This window comes from Aptenodytes patagonicus, chromosome 3 (assembly GCF_965638725.1).
Source record: "Aptenodytes patagonicus chromosome 3, bAptPat1.pri.cur, whole genome shotgun sequence".
NCBI classification, from domain to species: domain Eukaryota; kingdom Metazoa; phylum Chordata; class Aves; order Sphenisciformes; family Spheniscidae; genus Aptenodytes; species Aptenodytes patagonicus.
This window is the reverse complement of record NC_134951.1, coordinates 87,372,451-87,392,480: the sequence shown is the minus strand read 5'-3', so window position 1 is coordinate 87,392,480 and position 20,030 is coordinate 87,372,451. Positions and strand designations below refer to the sequence as shown.

The 20,030-nt window shown below is 40.5% G+C and overlaps 1 protein-coding gene across 1 annotated transcript; it reads left to right on the top strand.

Moving 5' to 3' along the window:
* Positions 1-2,594: 2,594 nt before the first annotated feature.
* Positions 2,595-17,795, top strand: GNG4 (G protein subunit gamma 4). Its single transcript, XM_076335539.1, has 3 exons — positions 2,595-2,673; positions 9,795-9,900; positions 17,030-17,795. Exons 2-3 carry the CDS (start codon positions 9,805-9,807, stop codon positions 17,156-17,158), a joined length of 225 nt encoding a protein of 74 aa, XP_076191654.1. The 5' UTR covers positions 2,595-2,673; positions 9,795-9,804; the 3' UTR covers positions 17,159-17,795.
* Positions 17,796-20,030: the final 2,235 nt, after the last annotated feature.

Below are 20,030 nucleotides of genomic sequence, written 5' to 3'. Positions count from 1 at the left end.
GTGGAATTCTGTGGTAAACCCAGATCATTATGTTCTGATTGTGGAGATACGTGGTGAGAAAGGGAAGGGGAGGCATACTCAAGGGAGATACTCACTTGTGGTGGGGAGAGGAGAAGGAGTCTCCAAACCACTACTAAAAAAGGGAACCCTGATCTCGGATTTGAGATCCACTGTTTAGACAAACCCATGACAATGGATAGGAAAAACAAAATCACTAGAGAATTGTATCTGTGAACTGAATTAAACATGATAAAATCTTCTGCAGGAAAAATGGTTTCTGTGATGAAATACAAACACTTTTCAACTTTGACTCTGAAACATCAACTTTTAAGGATCTTCTTTGTATTTAAACCACATCTATCTTTGGAGAAAGAGTTGAAAGAGTTCCTTCATACTGAGCAAGAGCCTCCTCCCCCTTCCAAGATTTCTTGATTTACTATGATTGCAGGATTTACTGTGCATTTTGTGGGGAGAACTCTAGAGAGCAGTGGGGGGGGGGAAATATCACCTGGTTTGCTACTAACAAACTTTGTTTACCTTTTAGTTTTCTTCATGCTTTTTATTTAAAGCAGTATTGGTTTATTTTTTTTCTTCTTGCATATGCAAATAGAAGTCACACTTCCATATGCTGCTACTCTATCACCAAAATATAAAACAAATACTATTTTAAAGCTCTGCTTGCCTTGAAAAATATCCACTGGAACATTAGTTAAGCTTCTAGAGGTACAGACAGCACTGTTTTCTTTGCTACTGTAGTAAGTACTACTGACAAATGACCTCCATGCTAGTGAGATGTGGTAGAGATTGACTTGCTGTTACTGCTCTGGAGTAGGGTCATAAAGCCACTGATTCTGCATCTGGATTGCTGTAATAGTCTGTGCTGTGTATTTCACAATTTGGGCAGGTCACTTTTGAAAAAGAATTAAGAACTATATGTGACTAGTCTGATTAGACTCTTACGCTATCCTGGGCTACCCAGCAGAAAGTAGTTGAGTAAAGACATGAACTTGCTCACTGTTTCCAGCTTAGAGCTAGCATTCCCAGAAAAATTAAAAAAAATCTAGATTCTCTAATGCAATTGAATAAGGCCCATATAAGCCTCATTAGGGGCTAGTTCATGTAGATTCAAGGAACAGAAATTCATGCTAGCTGTTACAGGTATTGCATTCAAAGCCTATAGGCCAACTCTGGTAGGAGACTCCTGGTTGTGGTGCAACATGAGAGTTTCTGCAGATTAAAAAGAAAACGTATATATAATATATGACTAAAATACATTTTAAAACAACCACTTTCCCCCTTCTATTTTAGCTTAAAGAATAGAGTTGTTTGAATCCAATGGTAAAAATATTGTGTAAATCAGTGATAACTGTCTGATTATTTGAACCATCTAACACATGCTTTGTCTAATAGTGTGTATATCCTTTGTCTGGTAAATAGAACCTTTTGTAGAATGATGATGCAATTAAATGTGAATGAAACAGCAGCAGCATGGGCCAGTTAAGTTTCCAGTCAGTTTCTGGAACTCTAGCTAAGGTAAGCTTATGAATTTACCTATTTGTATTTACTAATGCTTACCATCTTCCTCCTGCATTTCCTTCTCCCAAGCCACCACCCTAAAAGCCACTGACTCAGTCTTTGACAAGGCTGTCCTTGCTCCAAAGCACCTTTAAAATTCTTTATTTTATTTTCTATAGAAAATAAATTTGACTTGGAAATGCCTCTGCTCTATTAAGATGGAATGAGAAAAAGCGCTGATAGTGGAGTAATAGAAAAGGGTGACAAATGTATGTCTCCCCAGAGGGAGCAGCCACCTTATTGGGGAACAAAATAAATAATTGCGGTGATGGTACTCCTGCCAATGTGCTATTATTGGGGCAGACAAATTTTTCTGTTAAAAATGTTAATTGGCAGTTTAACTGCCACTGACCTTTATGGTTGACTCTCAAATTTGTAATGGAGAAGTATATAAAAATTGGTCTATAAAGCTGAATCGTTTTATTCTGACATACTAGCTTTGACAAGGTGAGTCTTAGCAATCCTTTTTCCACCGTGGTTCCTTTTTTCAGTGGGCTTTTTTTTTTTTTTTACTCTTCATCCTTCCTTTGTTCACCCTGAGGAAGGGACAGACGGTATGGGCTCTTACCCAAGAAAACCTGCGTCGTACAGGCCTTACCCGTCCCATGTTTTAGAAATACCTGGACGATTGTTTGATCCTTAGCGTCTGCTGGCATCGGAGAAGTAGGTGGCTGCAGCAGTAAAAAGGAGGCGAGCGCTTGCAGGATTAGCCTCAGCACGCTGCTGGCAGGTGCCGCTGCCCGGGGCGGAGGAAGGTAAAGCTGCGAAGGCGGGACAGGACGGCGCGGGGTGCGGAGCGGTGCCTGAGCCTCGAGTTTCACTCACGCCCAGGGCCAGCTCCCCGCCCTCTGCTCTGCGGGCGGCTAACGGCCGCAAGCCCGTTAACGGCCGCGCCCGCCGCGCGGGGAGGGCCGCTGGCGGGAGCGCCGCCTCGGCCGAGGGGCGGGGGCCGCGCCGCGGGAGGCGCGAGGGCGACGGCCGCCGTTGGCCGCGGCCGCCTCGCCCCGCCCGTCAGCGCCGGCCGCGCCATGTGCCGCCGCCGGGCGCCGAGCCGGGCTGCCAGCAGCCTCTCTCCCTGCCTGCCGCCGCCCCCGCACGGTGAGTGCCCCGGCGGCGCCGGGCGAGAGCCCGCCGCCGCGCGGGGGGCGGGGGAAGGTGCCGGGTGAGGCGAGGTGGGATGAGGGCAGTTGAAGTGGCGGCGGGGGTGCACACCGCAGGGCGGGTCGGGGCGGCCCTGGCTGAGGCGCTAGCCGGGCGGGCGGGCTGGTAGCGGCGCTTCTAGGCGGGGGTTTCTCCGCCGCTGCGACGGCTCTGGTGTCCGGGGAAACCCGCCGCTGCCTCCGCTCTCCCGGGGCGCGACCCGGGCTCCGCCGCCGGCTGCGCCGCGCCGCCCGGCAGCCCGGTTGGTCCCGTCGGCTGTTGGTAAACAACGCCGCTCTCGGCCGCCGCTGGCTGGGCGTTGTGGAGTTACCTGATTATCCGCAAAAGTCAGCTTCGGGCTTTGGGTTTTGCCGTTGTCGTCTTCGGGGGGCATCGTCCTTCTCCGAAAAACCTGCTTTGGCCCCGGGCGCCCCTTCCCGCGGGCGGTGATCTGGGTCTCTGCCCAGCTTGCTTATTCCTCTTCCTTCAGCTGGCTGGTGTGAAGACGCAAGAAAGAGGCAGCTTTTCCTGCTGACTGGTTCGCACTGATGGAGGAATAAATCTTACTGCCCAGCTGCGGCTGGCGGTAATTATTAATGTGCGGTGCTGTAAACTGCTGCACAGCAAAACGATTAAGGTAGCGCAGTGAGACAGAAAACTCGGAATTAACTTGAAAAACGTTTCTGTCCTGCAGGTAATAAAGTGCTAAGCTTCTCGGAGGCGTTTTCTCTACTTTATATGTTACAATTCAGTTCAAATACGTTTTAAATAGGATTTAAGTGGAATAATCAAACTTCCCCATACGTTTCTTTAAAAGGTCACAAATATCTTTTAAAGTTAGCCAAAGAGGTAAAATAGTAGGTAGGTCTCATCTTTCTGTCTTAGACTTTCTGGATCTCTGATGGTTTGCTGGACTGTACGTGCACATAACCTGTATGCTGATGATAAATATTGCATAAAAAGATTGTGCTTGTGAAACGTCACATTGGTTCAGCCATTGTTTCCTTAGATTTTTAAATGTTGAGAAGCGAGACAATATTTTTGGATAAAAGATTTGGGCATGGTGGCAAGAATTTTTGGAACTTGACAGTTGGCCTGGGTATAGTACCTTATGTTAGACGAAAACTGAGCTGTTGAAGTTTGGCTGTTTTGCAGTTACATGATCAGCAGTTATTTTTGAAGTCACCATATTTATGGAATGAAAATTACATTCTCTCCTTATCGTGAACAATAGTCTTGCCTTTAATCTCATCATTTCTGCTCATACTACTAAGCTTCTCCTTAGTGGATGGAGTATAAAATTGCAGTAATTTTCTATTATTTCTTCATGCAGCCATGGGATAGAGAAAGCAAAAGGATTCCTTGGCTTCCCTCTCTGTTTACAGAGCTACATCAGGTGAAGTAAATCTTGGAGTAAGAACTGAGATAGCAGGGGCTGTTGTTCCTATCGCCTTCGTGCCCTGCAGATGAAGGGGGAATTACCTATGTCGTGTGGACAGTGATGCTAGCTCAGATAGCTAGTGCTCTTAGTGCAGGGGTATGTCTTAAGTTTCTCTTACCTAAATAGCAACTGTAGAACTCCTTTTTCCCCCCCCCCCCCCCCCCTTCACCTGAAATTCCTTTGATATGCCAGTTTGGCATCAAACAGCTGTGAGGCTGTGAATTTTGCTGTTTATATTCCTGGTGTGTTTGCAAGCGGATAATGAAATGTGGGGATCTTTCCGCAGTTTAGAATGTGATTTGCAGGTCATTACGCAGGGATGATTCCTGCTAATGTCACTGGGACTTAGTTGCGTGATTGGGTTAACTTTTCTGTTGCGCCGTGTGGTCCAAGAAGTACAGAGCTTGTCTGGAAGGTGTTCTCCAGAGTTGTGAACCCCAGGTTCTCTAGTCCGGTAATTTCAGGTCCATCGCTTTAGATTGCTGAAAGAAAATAGAAGGCAACAGTTGGGTTTAGGGCTTTTTAGATTGAATTCTACAGGTCACTCTTTTGGTATGGCGTTTTAAGGTTGTACTTGGAAGTGGAGGGGCGAAAATTTGCAGTGCAGCTTTTCATCCCTGTTGCTTGTAGAAATCCATACAGAAGAGCTTGACAATTATATTTTGCTTCTATGTTACGCAAATTTTCAGACTTTTTCTGCATTTTACTAACAAGTATTTATAAAGTTTGGTAAATGTAGGTTGCACTCCTTACCCTTATGCAAGGTCAAGCTGTACCTGCAAATATTTATGCAACTTCCTGGGTTATCATAAGTTGGCCTTTGAAGTGCTGTTGGGTACAATCTAATCTATTCTAAAAACAAATAAAGAAAAGTTGCTCTTCACGAGCATTTTTATGAACCCTGGAGATTAAGATCTTTGGTACAAATGAGTTAAGTGCACCCAGAAAAAGGATGAAGTTCATGTAAGGTAAAAAAGACCCAAACTCCCAGAAAATTCAGCTGGCTGGGAGGCTGTCACTACGTAGCTTTCGGGAGCAATGCTTTAGGAAACGGCTGGCTAGCATGGTGTGCCAGTCAGCAGAAACTACTTGGCTGAAAAAGGCTGTGTAGCTGCTGTTACTATTCTTTGTTAACGTGATCAGCATTCCCCTTAAAGAAAAGAGTGACAGGGACTAGATTAATGAGCTCAGTGCGCTGCATAAAAATATACTGGATAAATGAGCTCCTATATAATCTAGGTCCACTGGCATGCATCAGTAACATGTAGACTGCACATAGTCTGATCACTAATATAGTTACTGTAACTACGGTGATTATCAGGACTTGTGCATGTGTGTATCAATCTAACTTAGTAGGGGGCTGATGGAAGAACAACCAGGAATGAACATCAGCGAACCCAGCTGAGTAATTTCTGGTTCGAGGCTTTTTAGGTAATTTAAAAGATGGGGAGAAGTTATTCCTTTTGAGCATCCAAAGAAGCGTGGCCAGCAGGTCGAGGGAGGTGATTCTGCCCCTCTACTCTGCTCTGGCAAGACCCCGCCTGGAGTACTGCGTCCAGCTCTGGAGTCCTCAGCACAGGAAAGACATGGACCTGTTAGAGCGGGTCCAAAGGAGGGTCGCAAAAATGTTCAGAGGCATGGAACGCCTATTCTGTGAAGAAAGGCTGAGAGAGTTGGGGTTGTTCAGCCTGGAGAGAAGGCAGCTCTGGGGAGACCTTGTTGCAGCCTTCCAGTACTTAAAGGGGGCCTATAGGAAAGATGGAGACAAACTTTTTAGCAGGGCCTGTTGCAGTAGGACAAGGGGTAATGGTTTTAAACTAAAAGAGGGTACATTTAGACTAGATATAAGGAAGAAATTTTTTACGGTGAGGGTGGTGAAACACTGGAACAGGTTGCCCAGAGAGGTGGTGGATGCCCCATCCCTGGAAACGTTCAAGGTCAGGTTGGACGGGGCTCTGAGCAACCTGATCTAGTTGAAGATGTCCCTGCTCATTGCAGGGGGGTTGGACTAGATGACATTTAAAGGTCCCTTCCAACCTGAATTAGTCTATGATTCTATGATTCCATGATCCTGTAGGCTGCCCCCCAGGTACAATACAAAGCTTATTGTGCCATCCTGGGGGTCTAAAGGCCTCAAGAATACTTGACTGTTTAAAAGGAGCTGTCTTAGGAGAGAGGGTCGGAGCCATTTGTCGGGCTGCAGCCTTAAAGGAAACACCGAGAGAGATCCCACGAGAGGGTGTTTGAAGGAGGAGGCTTCCTCACGTTCCAGGGGGATGGCCATTCAGGGAGAAGGTGTGTAATAGACTCTCTTGTTATTAAAATTTCTTTTCCCTCCAGAGCTTTACTTTTAAGTAACAATATTATTTCATTAAAGAATATTAAGCTTAAGGTTATTAAAGAATATCACAGGTCCTAAGGAGAGCAGAACCAGGTCTCAGCCAAAGCTTTGTCTGCAAAGAGGACCAGTTCATCGCAGCCTGGTTTGAAAGTGAGTACAATTCTCGTTGTCAACATCACTTCATAGGTAATAGGGCCTTAACTGATGCACAAATACATCCTGTATTTGCAGAGAGTGAGAGAAGGCAGAGGTATATGTAGTTTGGTAAGTGAAATGTGAAACCGGAGAAATCTGTCTTATAAAGTTCTGGAACTAGAACTGTCTGTATGAAAAAAAGATATGAGATACTTAAATGGATGCTAAGCGCTTCCAGAAATATGGTAGTTAAATATTTAAGTGCATGTAAAGGCCAGAGTAGGAGCAGGATTTGGAACAGAACAAATGTTTGTGCTTCAGAGTATAAACAAACCTCTTACTTGGGATAAGTGGAAATTTTCTCCAGTGGCTGAAACACCTAGTGCCAGACTTTTTTCTTTTTTAAAGTTCTTTTTATGAAGCCTCTTATTCTGATTGTTTTCTGATATTGTGAAATAGTTTACCAGAGAAGATACATATTTTATTTTTTAAATTTTTCCCCATTTGCTGTTTCAGAATATAGGTAGGGACATATTATGTTTGTGGCATTGATTTGGAAACACGGTTTGGATTTTTTAAAGCATTTTTGTGCCTAATAGCCTTTTCAAATTCCATTGTGGTCTTAACTCAATCTCTTATTCAGTAGATACTTAAAAACTAGCTGGAAGTAGTAGAAACAGTGTTCTTGCCAACTTTGATGCAGCTAGTGACAGTTCAAGTTGTCTAGCTCTAATGTTTATAACTTTTACAGTTTGAGTGAATGAATCGCCAGAAAAGCTTGGGAGATCTGGAATTATCTGGACTGTTCATGGAGTTTCAGTTGCTTAATTCAGTTTAATTTAAATGTATTATTCAAAATTAAATTTCCAATTTGCCTCCGGACTTGAGCTGTTGCAAATGTAGAAATGGCTCTGTGACTTCATTTAGCTTTGACTTTTTTGGCTCTGTGGTCATTAGTAGTCTAGCTGTGGAGATGATAACAAAATTTAAATGATTCATACTTGTGGGGGTATCATTTTGTAAGCAAAGATAAATGTGTTTATTCTTATCTTTATGGATAGGTCAAGACTTAAAAGCTGGGGGGTTGAGTCAAACAAAAAGTCCAGAGATGAGCTGTAATTCAGAACCTCCTGCTCTTGTGAACGTCTCGTATCCTTTCCACTTGTCCACTGCAAGTCAAAACACATCTGAAAATTGTTTGGAGGCTGTTGGTTGGTTGTGGGGTTTTGTACTGTACATGGCATTTTATGCAAAGCCAGTTCCTCCACATGTATTTAATCCTGTGCCTTGTGAGGAATATGAGTTAACAGATTGTAAACAAAGACCAAGACAAAGAAAAAAATAAAGTTACTGTGTTCTGACACGATTTTAGTTCGCCAGAGTGCACGCAAGGGGGAAACTTGTGTTCCATTCAAATGACACACACGTGTACAGAAAAATCTGTTCTTTGTCTTGGCATATATTAAAGCTCTTGTTTTATTTGGCACAATTAATGTATTTTAAAGTATCATTTCCCCTGCCTAGACTTATACAAGTGCTGAAAAAGATTGTTTTGCTTCTTCAAATTAGTGTTGAGCACGGTTCGCCATTGTATTTGTATTCCACCATCCCATTTTACAGCACAGGTTACCCATTTTAGAAAGGAGAAGAAACAGCTATCTTTGCCTTGTCTTTGAACATCTGTGTTTTGTGAAATCAAAGCAGTTAAAAAGTTATTCCTCCATTCCTTTTGTGATCTGGATCGTGTACTTCTATTGACTCTAACATGCTTAAGACACTGTATATACAATTTTTTTTACAAGAGCATTTCCTGTGTCCTACTTAATTTCCTGTTTGTATCTCATACCCCAGTGACTGGATCAGGTAAGTTATTGAGGCTCAAGAAGGGAAATTTGTGTAGTTCTAGCTGTTCACTTCTTGTCCAAAAATAAGCTGGAAGTATTCATTTTGAAAGATCTGAGCCTAAAACTCTTTTGGCAGCAATACAAAATGCCTCCTTTTGTGTGTTTTCTCCTGCATCCCATCTGCTTCTCACACCCTGCCTAACTTTGTATTGGTTTCTAACACTCGGTGCTAGACTGATCTTGCTTCAGGTGGCGCTTGTGGCATACCATATATACAGGACGATAGGCGAGTGTTTTGGCTGATCAAAACCTCAGCACCTAGTCTTACTAGGTAGTATAACTAGTCCAGGACCCGTCTAGGTCATCTATATCCTAGCTTATCTTTCTTTCCTTGTGGGCTTAGCCCAACTTCCAATGACTTCAAAATTGTTACTTGTGCTGGACCAGCTCTGCATAATAGTGTCAGCGCGAGGTCTCCTAACATGCAGACCACCTAGGGCATGTATGTTGTAAGTTTAGTCAAGGTTCGAATGTAGTCATCTTGACTAATCTGGTAACAATGCTGAGGACTGCATGATAACAAGTTGACTTACTCTCGAGCCCTCAGGAGGTAGCAATGCGAGAAAACCAAACAGTGACATACCTTAATTAGATGTCCCTTCCCAAGAGCTGCAGATCTCTTAAAAAATAATACATTCCTATACTGTATAGTATACTGTACTGGGTTTTAGTCATCTTTAGACTTCACTGGGGATGTGTAAGCAAAAAGTTGGAAACCACTGCATTATTTCTTCTTAATCTGTTACTTCATTTCTAAACTCCTTAAATCTATAGTCAGAATTTTGACTCGTTCTCTATCTTAAAAATTCTCTCTTTCTGGTGCTTGGTGAGAGCGTTGTGGCATTCATTTTCATCGCACACATTTCTGAACTTGTTTTCATGTTACTAGGTGTAACTGGGGTATGGAGCCAAACTGCGTAATGGCTGCAAGGTCTGTTTGTGAACAGCTGTTCTGCATTGGCAGTCTGAACCAGGGCAACCATTTCTACTGAAATAACGGCCATGTACTCTGCATGTGTATGTTGTTTGCAGAATTCAGACTGAATACTGGCAGTTGAGGACACAAATATGTAATGCAATAAGGTGCTATTGAACAAGAGAACAGAAATAAATGGTGCCTGGTTTGTATTTGTGACCTACAGACTGGCAGTGTCAATGTGGACGGCTAGGGTTGGTTAGATTTCAGATAACTGTCTTCTCGCTAATTGCTGTACTTGCTACCTGTACTTTTACATTGTCTCAACTTTGTCTCTTCTAGGAAAAACAAAATGAAGGAACTAGTGTCAAACAGTACAACCAATATATCTCAAGCCAGGAAAGCTGTGGAGCAATTAAAAATGGAAGCATACATGGATAGGATGAAGGTAAACTTAGACTTATTGTTGATATTTTGAATTCACTCACTAGCTTGTGGTACAGCCTCCCTTTAATATTGCAGAAAGACTCGATCAGTTGAAATCAAAATTCTGTGTGGAGCTATAAAACAGTATTCAGTACTGTGAATTAGTCACGTACTAACTGCTTGGCTCTAGCAAAATGATTTTCAAAGACTGGCTTCTAGACTGCTTCTGTATGAGTGCCTTCTACATCTGTCAAAAGTGGTATTTTGTGAAATATTTAAAATCAGCTGACAGATGCACAGGTGCTCTTCTTTGTTACCTCTAGCTGAATGTAAGTGCAGCTCAGGTTTCTCGGTGGTAGGGTAAGCTGTCCTTTAAGAACTGGAATAAGTCTTTAAGATATTGCAATACTTTTGAATAACGATGAGATGAGCTGAATTGCTTTGCTTTGTTTTGTTTTAGCACAGATGTCATTGCACAAAAAATATGTATGATTGCAATGTTCAGTTATGATTCTTCACACTTGACAGCCTGTTGTATGTGAAGATTTGGTTTTTATCATGCCTCTAAATGTATGTGCATTAAATGTTTTAACTAAAGGCACTATTAAACAGAGGTTCTCAACATTTTTAACCAGAAAAGCCTGTGGGATTATTCTTCCCTGTCATTCTGCCTTCTACTAGGCTAAAATTTTGTGAATAAATCAAGCACCTAAAAACTAATAATGTCATAGAAAGTTTTAAGAAAGCAACGCTCATCTCTTTTGCGTGCTCTCTCTCTCTCTCTCTCTGCCTCTGAAAATAGGGAATAATTATTTGAAGAAAAATCCAGCCTTTACAAGTAAGAAGAGTTTAGAGATGGAAAGACTAGAAAAAAGAATGCATTTAAATAATCAGTTTTTCTGCAAACAACTGTAACTGAGTTGTTACAAACTGTAACTGTTTGTAACTGAGGTTACAAACTCAGTAAGACAGTTTAGAAATGTTATACATTAAATTCTTCATGTAGTCTTAACTCAGTCTGTTTGTCCATCCATCCTGTGTGCTGAAATCCTGCATGTAGTCAGCATGGGGGCAATAATATATAATTACGATTTTAAGATAGTATCAGATCATAAACTCAGTAATTAGAAAGATAGTGTTTATAATTCAGAAATATTAGTGCAATTCACATGAGTAGTCAATCTTGCTTATATGAAAACATCATTTTCAGTTACTCCATTTTGTTGCAGTTTATAGCAATGTCTTGTAAGACCATTGAATTTGCAAAACTATAGTTTCTATCTTGTATAATGTCTTGACAAATTCATCACATAATAGATGCCTGTTCACAGGGACAGATATTTCTGTTTCCTTCAGTAGGGGAAACAATTACTGAAGGAGACACTGCCTTTTCAGTGTTCAATGGGGTTAGTCCCCCGATTCAGGCCATATTGCAGCTGGATGAACAACAGAACTGACAAGAAGGAGTGGGTATGCGTGAGCAGCAGAGGAAAGGGTTGGAAAAATATGGCCCAGTTTATTGGAATTTGAAATTGTTTATACTTAGTAGATTGTCTTAAACTTGCTTTTATAGAATCACTGGTAACTGTCACATACCACATCGTTAGCTCAGTTATGCAGATAGCTTTATTAGTTAGATGTATAAAGTTCTTAATTACATATGTAAGAAAGACATAGGTTATTTTTACAGTTAGTTTAATTAAAAAGAACGCAATTATTAGCAACTGTGGCAGACCTAAAAACCAGATAGCTTGAAAGTTCAATTACTTCACCTTTCAAAACAGCTTGGGACCAAAAAGGCACCAAAGAAAATCTAATGTGTTTCAGTATTCTGAGGGTTCCTGTACTAACATAAACCAAATATGATTTGCAAAAGGTTGATGTCTTAATTGTTCAAAGAAAATCTAGAAATTATCTGAGGGATTATGAGAAGAGATTGGCTGGCTTTTTATTCCCTCAAGATCTGCTTTGCATTTTAATCTTGGAAACAGTTAAGTGTGTGTTTCAGTGTAGCCAGATTTTACCAAGAGACTTTCCAGCGGTTTCAACAGGAGATTTTGAGTTCCCAGATCATAACTGTAAAGGTAGAGAAATGACCTTACTCCCTTTTTTTCTGGTGTTCTGCATCTGCTTAAACTAGTTAGACATTTAACAAAAGATCAGTGCTTTCCAAATAATTTAATTAAACACTGTTTTGCAAGTAGCTATAACCAAGTGGTTATTCCCATAATAGACGGGACCACATTGTTAAAATTAAAAGGGAAATTTTCAAGGTGCCTGCATTATTGACTAGGGAAATCGGAAGTTCCAGCTCATTTTTCTACTACAAAGGCATTTTGTTTTCTGTGCATAGTAGCTGCCATAATCAGGAAGAGTTAGGTCTGCTCAATTAAAATCTTGTAGTTGGAAGTGTGTTGATAGTTACCCATTCCCTGCTGTGTTCTGGATTTTTCAACCAATTTAAAAATCAAGTCCTATAACCAGTCAGAGCAGCAAGCAATAGTGTTTTGAGGTTCCACAAAGACAACTCGCTGTTGAGGTGTGAAAGAAACAGGACAACTTAAAAGGGGAGGATGAAGTTATTGGTGTATTGATTGGTAGTTGGAAGGAGTATTACTGCGGTGCGTTTTTGTAAACTGTAAGAATCCCAGAAGGATTGTAAATTGAACCTGTCTTACTTCCCCACAGAAGGAATGGCTAGAATTATAACAGAGAAGTCAGTAGGAAGCAGGAGGCGCAGATTTCAAGCTAGGAAACATAAATGAAATCAGACGAACAGTGGCCTCATGACTGGTAGGATAACGTGTCTTCCAAAGATGCTAGCAGTAAAGTTGAGAAAGCAAAGATAATATTGGTGCTTTATCACAGTTGTCCCCAGAATAAAGCACTGTTTAATCTTCTCTTTGCAAGCAAAAAAGCAAGGAGTGCTCTGACATTTAAGAATCATCGTGTTTCAGTTATTATTGCATTTTCTTTTTTCTTAAGAAGGTAGAAAATATTCCTAACTGGTTCTGAATAGTGTTGGGAGATAAGCAGCGGGATTGCCAATAAATATGTGTGAATCTCTTTGTTTTAGATGTAAAGGATAAGCAGAGTGGGTGTCATAGCAAGGATGGTAATTAGTCACAATCCATGACAAGACAGATGACATAGTAATTGCAGCATTTTGCCCTGTCATTGAAGCTTATAATTATTAGTGCAGCTAACAGGATTATGTTCTAACTTTGGCTGTTTTTATCACCTCTGTTATTCTGAAATATAATGGTAAAATTCCACAGTCCTCCTGAGACTAATTCTTTAAAGCATCAGGGTCGAGTGTTTTGTTGGGTTTTTTTCATTTTGGTAATTCGACAACCAGATGTGTTTTTCACGACACAGAATAAAAATAACTGTATAAATGTGAGATCGGCATGATACGTACGTACTCCATCCCCTCTATCTATGCACCTTAAAAGGTTAAAAAAAAATGAAATGTTAACTTTCTGTTAGAATTCATCAATCAAACTGGAGTCTGATTTTTTTCTTTAGCCACTTCTGCAATATGTATAAATTACTTTGAATCTGCAGACCAAGCTGTATTGCGTAGGAGAGCTGAAATGATAAATATGTTAACTTCATTGGAATATTCAAATTACATGCATTTATTTTAATTCTTGATAAAAGCTATTCTGAAACTGTCCGGCAGCATTCAGCTACAAATAAACCTAAAGGTGAGTAAAAGCTGTGATAGGGTGGCCTTCATTTAACTTCCTCCGGGACACAAATAGGATGATCAGCACGTTATTTTGTATAGTAACAAACCACAGTATTGGCCGTTAGGCAACCTCTGCATGCTGACATACACTAAAGCAGCCGTCTCTGCTGTAGCCTTAATGCGATGCTCAGTGCAGAGGTCTTCCGCCACTGTTGTGCTGAATAAAAACACTGAGCGGGAAACTTGCTGGAGGCGACATTGTATTTCGCTCTTTTTTGGCCGCAGTTCTGACTTTGCCGGCACTGCTCACAGCCACAGGAACCAATGTTTTCATTGCTCCTGGAACATCATCAGCTAACTTAACTCCTCTTAGTAAATGGTCATCATTCCACTGCACAAGCCTGAGCTATTCCAGTTTAAGTGAAGAAATGGCCATAATTCAGTTTTATAACCACTGTAATCCCAATGGGAAGCTTTCTCCTCCCCAAACCTTTTATTTTTTTAAAGGATGAAAATACATGGCCTCGTATAGGCTGGGAAGTTTAGTTAGTGACAATGTGCTGAAATGTGATCGTGTTCCTCAGTTCCTTGTTGCAGATTCGTTTTCTACTAAATTGTACTATGTATTATGGTACATAATATTACATTTATATATTACTACAAACATTAGTTTGCTAAAAGCAAACTAATTTGTGAATTAAACACTGTGACATTGGATAAAGTGCTTACTCTGCTTCACGATGTTTGGCGTTCCTACCAGCACGTTAGAGGACAAGTTAGATACAAAAAAATTATGTTGTGCTTTTGCTAGTGAAAATCCTTTTTATTGTTATGTGATGTCAAAGCACAGTAAGATGTAGAGAAACAGAAAATTATATTGCTGGGTTTATCACATCTAAGAATGATGACTGATATTGTACTTCTCTTCCACTGAATGAAAAGCAATATACTCAGGCTGATGCCGCTTGTCCATACATGGAACAAACAAGATAGTGATGGGAAGGTCAGTCTGTTGAAGTCCAGCGTTGGTTCTCTGCTCCTGTAGGGTCAGTCTACTTAAAAAGATTGTTGGTTTCATGAATACTCCAGTTGGTTTCAAAAATAACTTAGTAGCTTAATAATTGAAGACGAAATGTGCTGGGCATCTTTAATAAACCCTGTCTCTGGGACCCAGAGAATTAGACTAGCTCTCCATTAGGTTTTATGGCAGTAACATTTATTATGACATATCACTGAAAATGTCATTGAGCTTTTTGTGGGCACCTGTGGCGCTGAGTTGGACCTGCTCTGTTTGAATGCAAGAGTTCAGGACCAGCTAGTAAGTTAATTAGAGCATAGAACTGCCTTAATTTGAGACACGCAGCTGAGCTTGAAGGACAATAGAAAAGTGAAAATGTGTATGTTAAATAATTATGAATGTGAATGTCATTACTTGAAAATACTTCTCCAAAACGCTGTGGTGGTACATTCCTCCTAACATTGCTGGAAACATGCATCCGCTGAAGAGGATGTTAGCATTCTATGCTAGTTTATACTTTGCTGAGGTACAGCATAAGTCATTAGTAAAGAACAGCATGTTTGCTGTCTTTTGATCTTTCTTGGGCTTGATAGAAATTTCATAGTCCGTCTACATTGTGCCTCTCTTTGGAGAATCTGCTTTTTAAAAATTCACGAGTAAATTTAAATGAAAATTGGGAACATGATAGGATTCCTAAGTTTTCTGTTTGGCCATTACAGTTCTACCTCTCTAATCTAGACGGTGCCCTCACACCCTAAGACTCATTCTTTTGTCATTGCTTAGCTAGCAGCTAATTGGACTACATCTGAAAATAATTACAGTCCTTTCTTTGTACTTGAAGTCTGTCATTTTCCAGACATTTTTGTTTGACCTGCTTCTCTTTTGAGAAGCACTGGTCCTTCTGAATATCCCTGCTGTTTTGCTCGGTTTAGTGCTCAGTCTTCTGCTTTGCATTGGCCCAGCAACCTGTTGTTCCCATGTAGTGTCTCTGCCCACCCTTTTGTCTTACAGGCCAATTCAAAGGCAAACGAATTTTAAGTAACGTAAACACCCTTGCTTCCTCTGCTAGGAGGATATTCTATACTGGGATGCCAACCATAGGTACTTTATGGGTTTAAGCATTCTACGAAGGCATGTTTTAGTGGATATTTAAAAAATAAAAAGTCAGTTATTTTCTTCCAGAAGTTAATTTAAATTTTATGCGAATCCTGATCCAACACCCATTGACTTCGTAGGTCTAACCTGAAGCCTGCTACAGGCTGGACTCATGCCAAAGCAAGCAGGGTGGGGGGAAGCTAAAGCTAACAGTGATGACACACCTGCTAGAAAAATACCAGAAATCCGATTTGTTTTCCCTCTTCACTATAGTTGTGCAAACATGCTGACCTCAGTGTTTGACTCAGGAGAAGCTGTCATGGTGCTCAGAGAAAAGGCTTTTTTGTAAAGACTTCCTATCTCATTTTCTCAACTCTATCATAATATCGAAAACACAATAATTAAACAAAGCAGAGAGATACAGATAGTTGTAAATATCTTGCTAACTGAGCAGAGCAAAAATATTTCGTATATACATTCTAAATCCTTGAAAAAATAAATGAGTCACAGTGGCCTGATGTCACCAATATTCTTAGGGCACAAATGGTTTAATATTTCATTTTTCATTTCATGCGAAATATCTTGTCTGCCAACACACTGTTACATTTCTGTAGGACTTTTCAGTAAGCACAAACCAATGTTCTGAACTTGGAGACTTTAGAATTGTTCGTTTTAGAAGTGTAAAAATGTTAAGATCAAAAATATTAAGGTAATGCTGTGAATAAATTACTACTTACAGTAACTTACTAAGCAGAAGATAGTAGTCTGACTTCATTGAAAAGAGCAGTATTTAGCTTAAATGAGAGCTATGGCACGTGATGATCAAGTTTTGCTCCTGATTTGTTATTTTTTTTTAATCCCACGGTCATGTGCCTGAAGAACTTTTTGTTTGTTTTGCATCCAGAGGAGCAAAGGGTAGAGAGAGTGTTTGTGGAAGACCTTACAACCCGGCTGCTCTGATGACTGGGAATAAGAGCTGAAGCAGGCAGCCTCCACAGAAACACGCGCTTCAAGGAGAGTCCCTATTGCTTATGGGCCATTAGCATATACGTGTTTTAATGAGTATATGCCCCTGACCTTCCTTCTGAGGGAGAGGACCAGCTGAACACGAAGCATACAACTTGACACCGTCTCATGTGACTATGTTAAATAAAATCTATGTAAGGATTGCTAGGCCTAGTAAGAGCAAATTCAGAGTTGTGGTCTCTAGTAATTTAAAGGATAAACCAATCTACTCCTATTTGATGATAGCCTCCGTTATCATATGTCATATGAAGAATATTTATGCAGTGCTGATTGGTTCAGAAGTAAGTGTTACAGTAGTTCTCTCTTCTCTTCTATTAGGTGTCCAAGGCTGCAGCAGATTTACTGGCATACTGTGATGCTCATATTGGAGAAGATCCCCTCATTATTCCAGTGCCTGCGTCTGAAAATCCCTTTAGGGAGAAGAAACTCTTTTGTACTATCCTTTGAGTCAGTTTTCAATTAAAAATGTCTTCTGCTACAATACGGTATCAGTGTTGCATGCTTTTAGTTTTAGCATTTTTTTTCTTCAGATATCAATACTTAGCCTAAAACTACAATATGTTTAGAAGGTAGTGCATTTTCTGGTAAAAAATAAAAAAAAAATCCTAAAAAATTCAAGGTAATCCTTATCTTTCAGACTAATGTACGAGTTTAATTTCAGTTCTTCATGAAGATTCTTTTGGCCTTAATGAAAGTATTGAGTACAGTATCAAATTGTAGATATCTTTGCCAGTCATAGATTTTTCTGAGACCTATATGAGTCATACCGATTCTGAAGCTATTTTTAACATTCTTATTTTCTTTGGAAGGTGAATTTAATTCATTTGCCTTTACAAATTTATATCTAAAAAGAGTAGTGTGACCTTTCCTCAAGTAACACTATTTAGGAAAAAATGCCAATGATTTACGATGTGTGGAACGATCGGTCTTATACAGCAAGTGGTGTTTATAAATATGTTTTGTGAAGACTGTAATAAACTTGACTCCAAAAACAATCTTAGTAAAGCAACATTGTAACTACAAGCAAAATGAAGATGTATAGCTACACACCAGGACCGCATCAATAAAACTGTAGAAAAACGTGGCTGCTTGTATCTTATTTTGAACAATAATGATTTAAATTATTTTAGAAAGTAAACTGAACTGTAATAGAGCAGCTGTTCCTGAGGGTCTTAGTGGAGGGTGTAAATCTGCCCTGATCAGTACAGGGAGGGGGATTAAATTTTCTAAGCAGCTCTCTACATGCTTTCGCCCGTGAGAGCAAGACTTTGTGGGGATCGAGAGTAATGGTAAATGAATGTTGGTCTGGAATATGCAGCGAGACCATCGGCAGCCACTAAGTTTGTGTATTTTGAAGCCACAGATTAGTCATGAGATAAGTTGTCAGCAAGTAATTTGTGGAGGCTCTGGGAGGTTTTTTTTTTTGACTTTGTTTAAAGTGCAGCCAGAGGAAAAGAATGAGGTATGGAATATGACTGATCTGTCTTCTTCATTAAGTAAAATCAAGCTCAGTCAAGGCATCTGATGGGAACAACTGTTACATTATTGACTTTTTTTTTTTCCAAATTATTCTCCTTCAAAAAAAAGTGAAAGCTCCTCTCTGGTCTGATATATTAGGAGAGTTCCCTCACTGCAGTACTTTATGTGTGCAGTGTGTCAATATACTGGAAATGTCACTCCTCGGAAATGCCTGTGAGGTCAGCCCCACACGTAAGGTGGGAGACAATTTCGTTGGAGGACTGCACTAGTCTGACTGAGTCGAGGCTCTGAACAGCCAGCCGTGACGGAGCATGCTTCCTCCGCACAAACTCGTATTCCATCAGCGTCTTAAATACCTGCAAGGCAAAGAGTAGCTGAGGAGCTGAGGGCCTTGGGATGTACTTAAATGCTGAATTTAGGTGCTAAAAAAGGGCAGTTTGGTGAATGAAGCCATTTGTATTTAGCCCAAAGTGCACATACCTGCTCCAGCTTATTTTTAGCAGTTTCCGTCAGTGTTTGTGGTACTGTTTTGTGCAGTGGAAATACAAGATGTCTGCGTTGCACAAGTTTTGTTTTCTGTGCCAATCAACTTGGATAACGTGCCGCACCCAACTGCATCCAGCTACCAGTGTAGTCACACGAGACGGGTGGCTTTGGACTGTGGTTCTGCTGCAGCCAGCTCATTCACCACACCTGCCTGGCACGGAACCTCCCTGTTGATTTGCTTCCTGTAATATTATTGTAAAAAAACGATATTCCTTCTAGCCAATAGGCTTTTGGGATGTCTTTCATTTAAAGGTTTGGTTTTTAATTTGGCGGCTGAAGACATCCGTAGTCTAGTAGGCACAGAGCTGCTTCACAGTACCTATTCTGAAAAACATTCAAATGTCTTGTCCAGGTCTTGTCTTGGCTAGGTTCGTCCTTGGTTCCTATTTCGAAGTTTTCAGCTTAAGGTTCCTGTTCCTAACTTTCAACAAGAATATTTCTTAATGCACGGTGAGTTCAGCTTTATTTTGGAGGTAGAGAAGCAGTCTTTAGCAAACTGAGTAGCTATTTTATTGACAGTGAAATAAAAACGGCTTTCTGAAAATACTTGTTAAAAAGGAGCAACAAAATGCTTAATAAGGTTCTGTAGGGAATCCTTCCTACACTGCACGTGATTTGGTAACTGCTCTGATCACCATGGCAACATTTTCATTTGTCCTTCCGCATGTATGGTTTTAACTGGAACAGCAAGGGAGGGGAATATAGGGCATACAGCTTTATTCTCAAAGGCTTTGTAACAACTTGCATTTGTGGCTCATCATTAGCATTCCCATCTAAAATAACAAAATTGCCACAGCTTATTACAGTATTGCGAACAGCTTGCTTTCTGTTTCCAATTAGCGTTAGCATCTGAGGTTCCGAGATTGAAACATTTCACGGTAATTTTGAGCATCGCTACTTAGGAGAGCTGCATTTACAAAAATCCGGTATTATTTTTCAGAAGTGGTGAATGTCATTATTTTGGACTTAAGGTTTTTCTCCAAAATTTTTCCTGAATTAAAAGTGAAGGTGTTGGACCTCTTATGTTTTTAATAGCTGGCTCTCGTATTTGTGGTTTCTTTCATCAGCTCGTAACTTAACCAGGTAAAAAAAATCTGTATCTACTAAGATGCTTCATGCTTCTAGTTTCAAAAAAACCCCCAAACAAGTAGAGTACCGTAAATTGCATATTTATTTTAGCAGATGTCTATAATGTATCTGAAGAGGTTAAACTATATAAGCATAACTCCTTAGTGGAAAACAGGACAGCTTTCTCTAATATCATTGGGCCTTATTTACCAGTTCCTTGAATGAA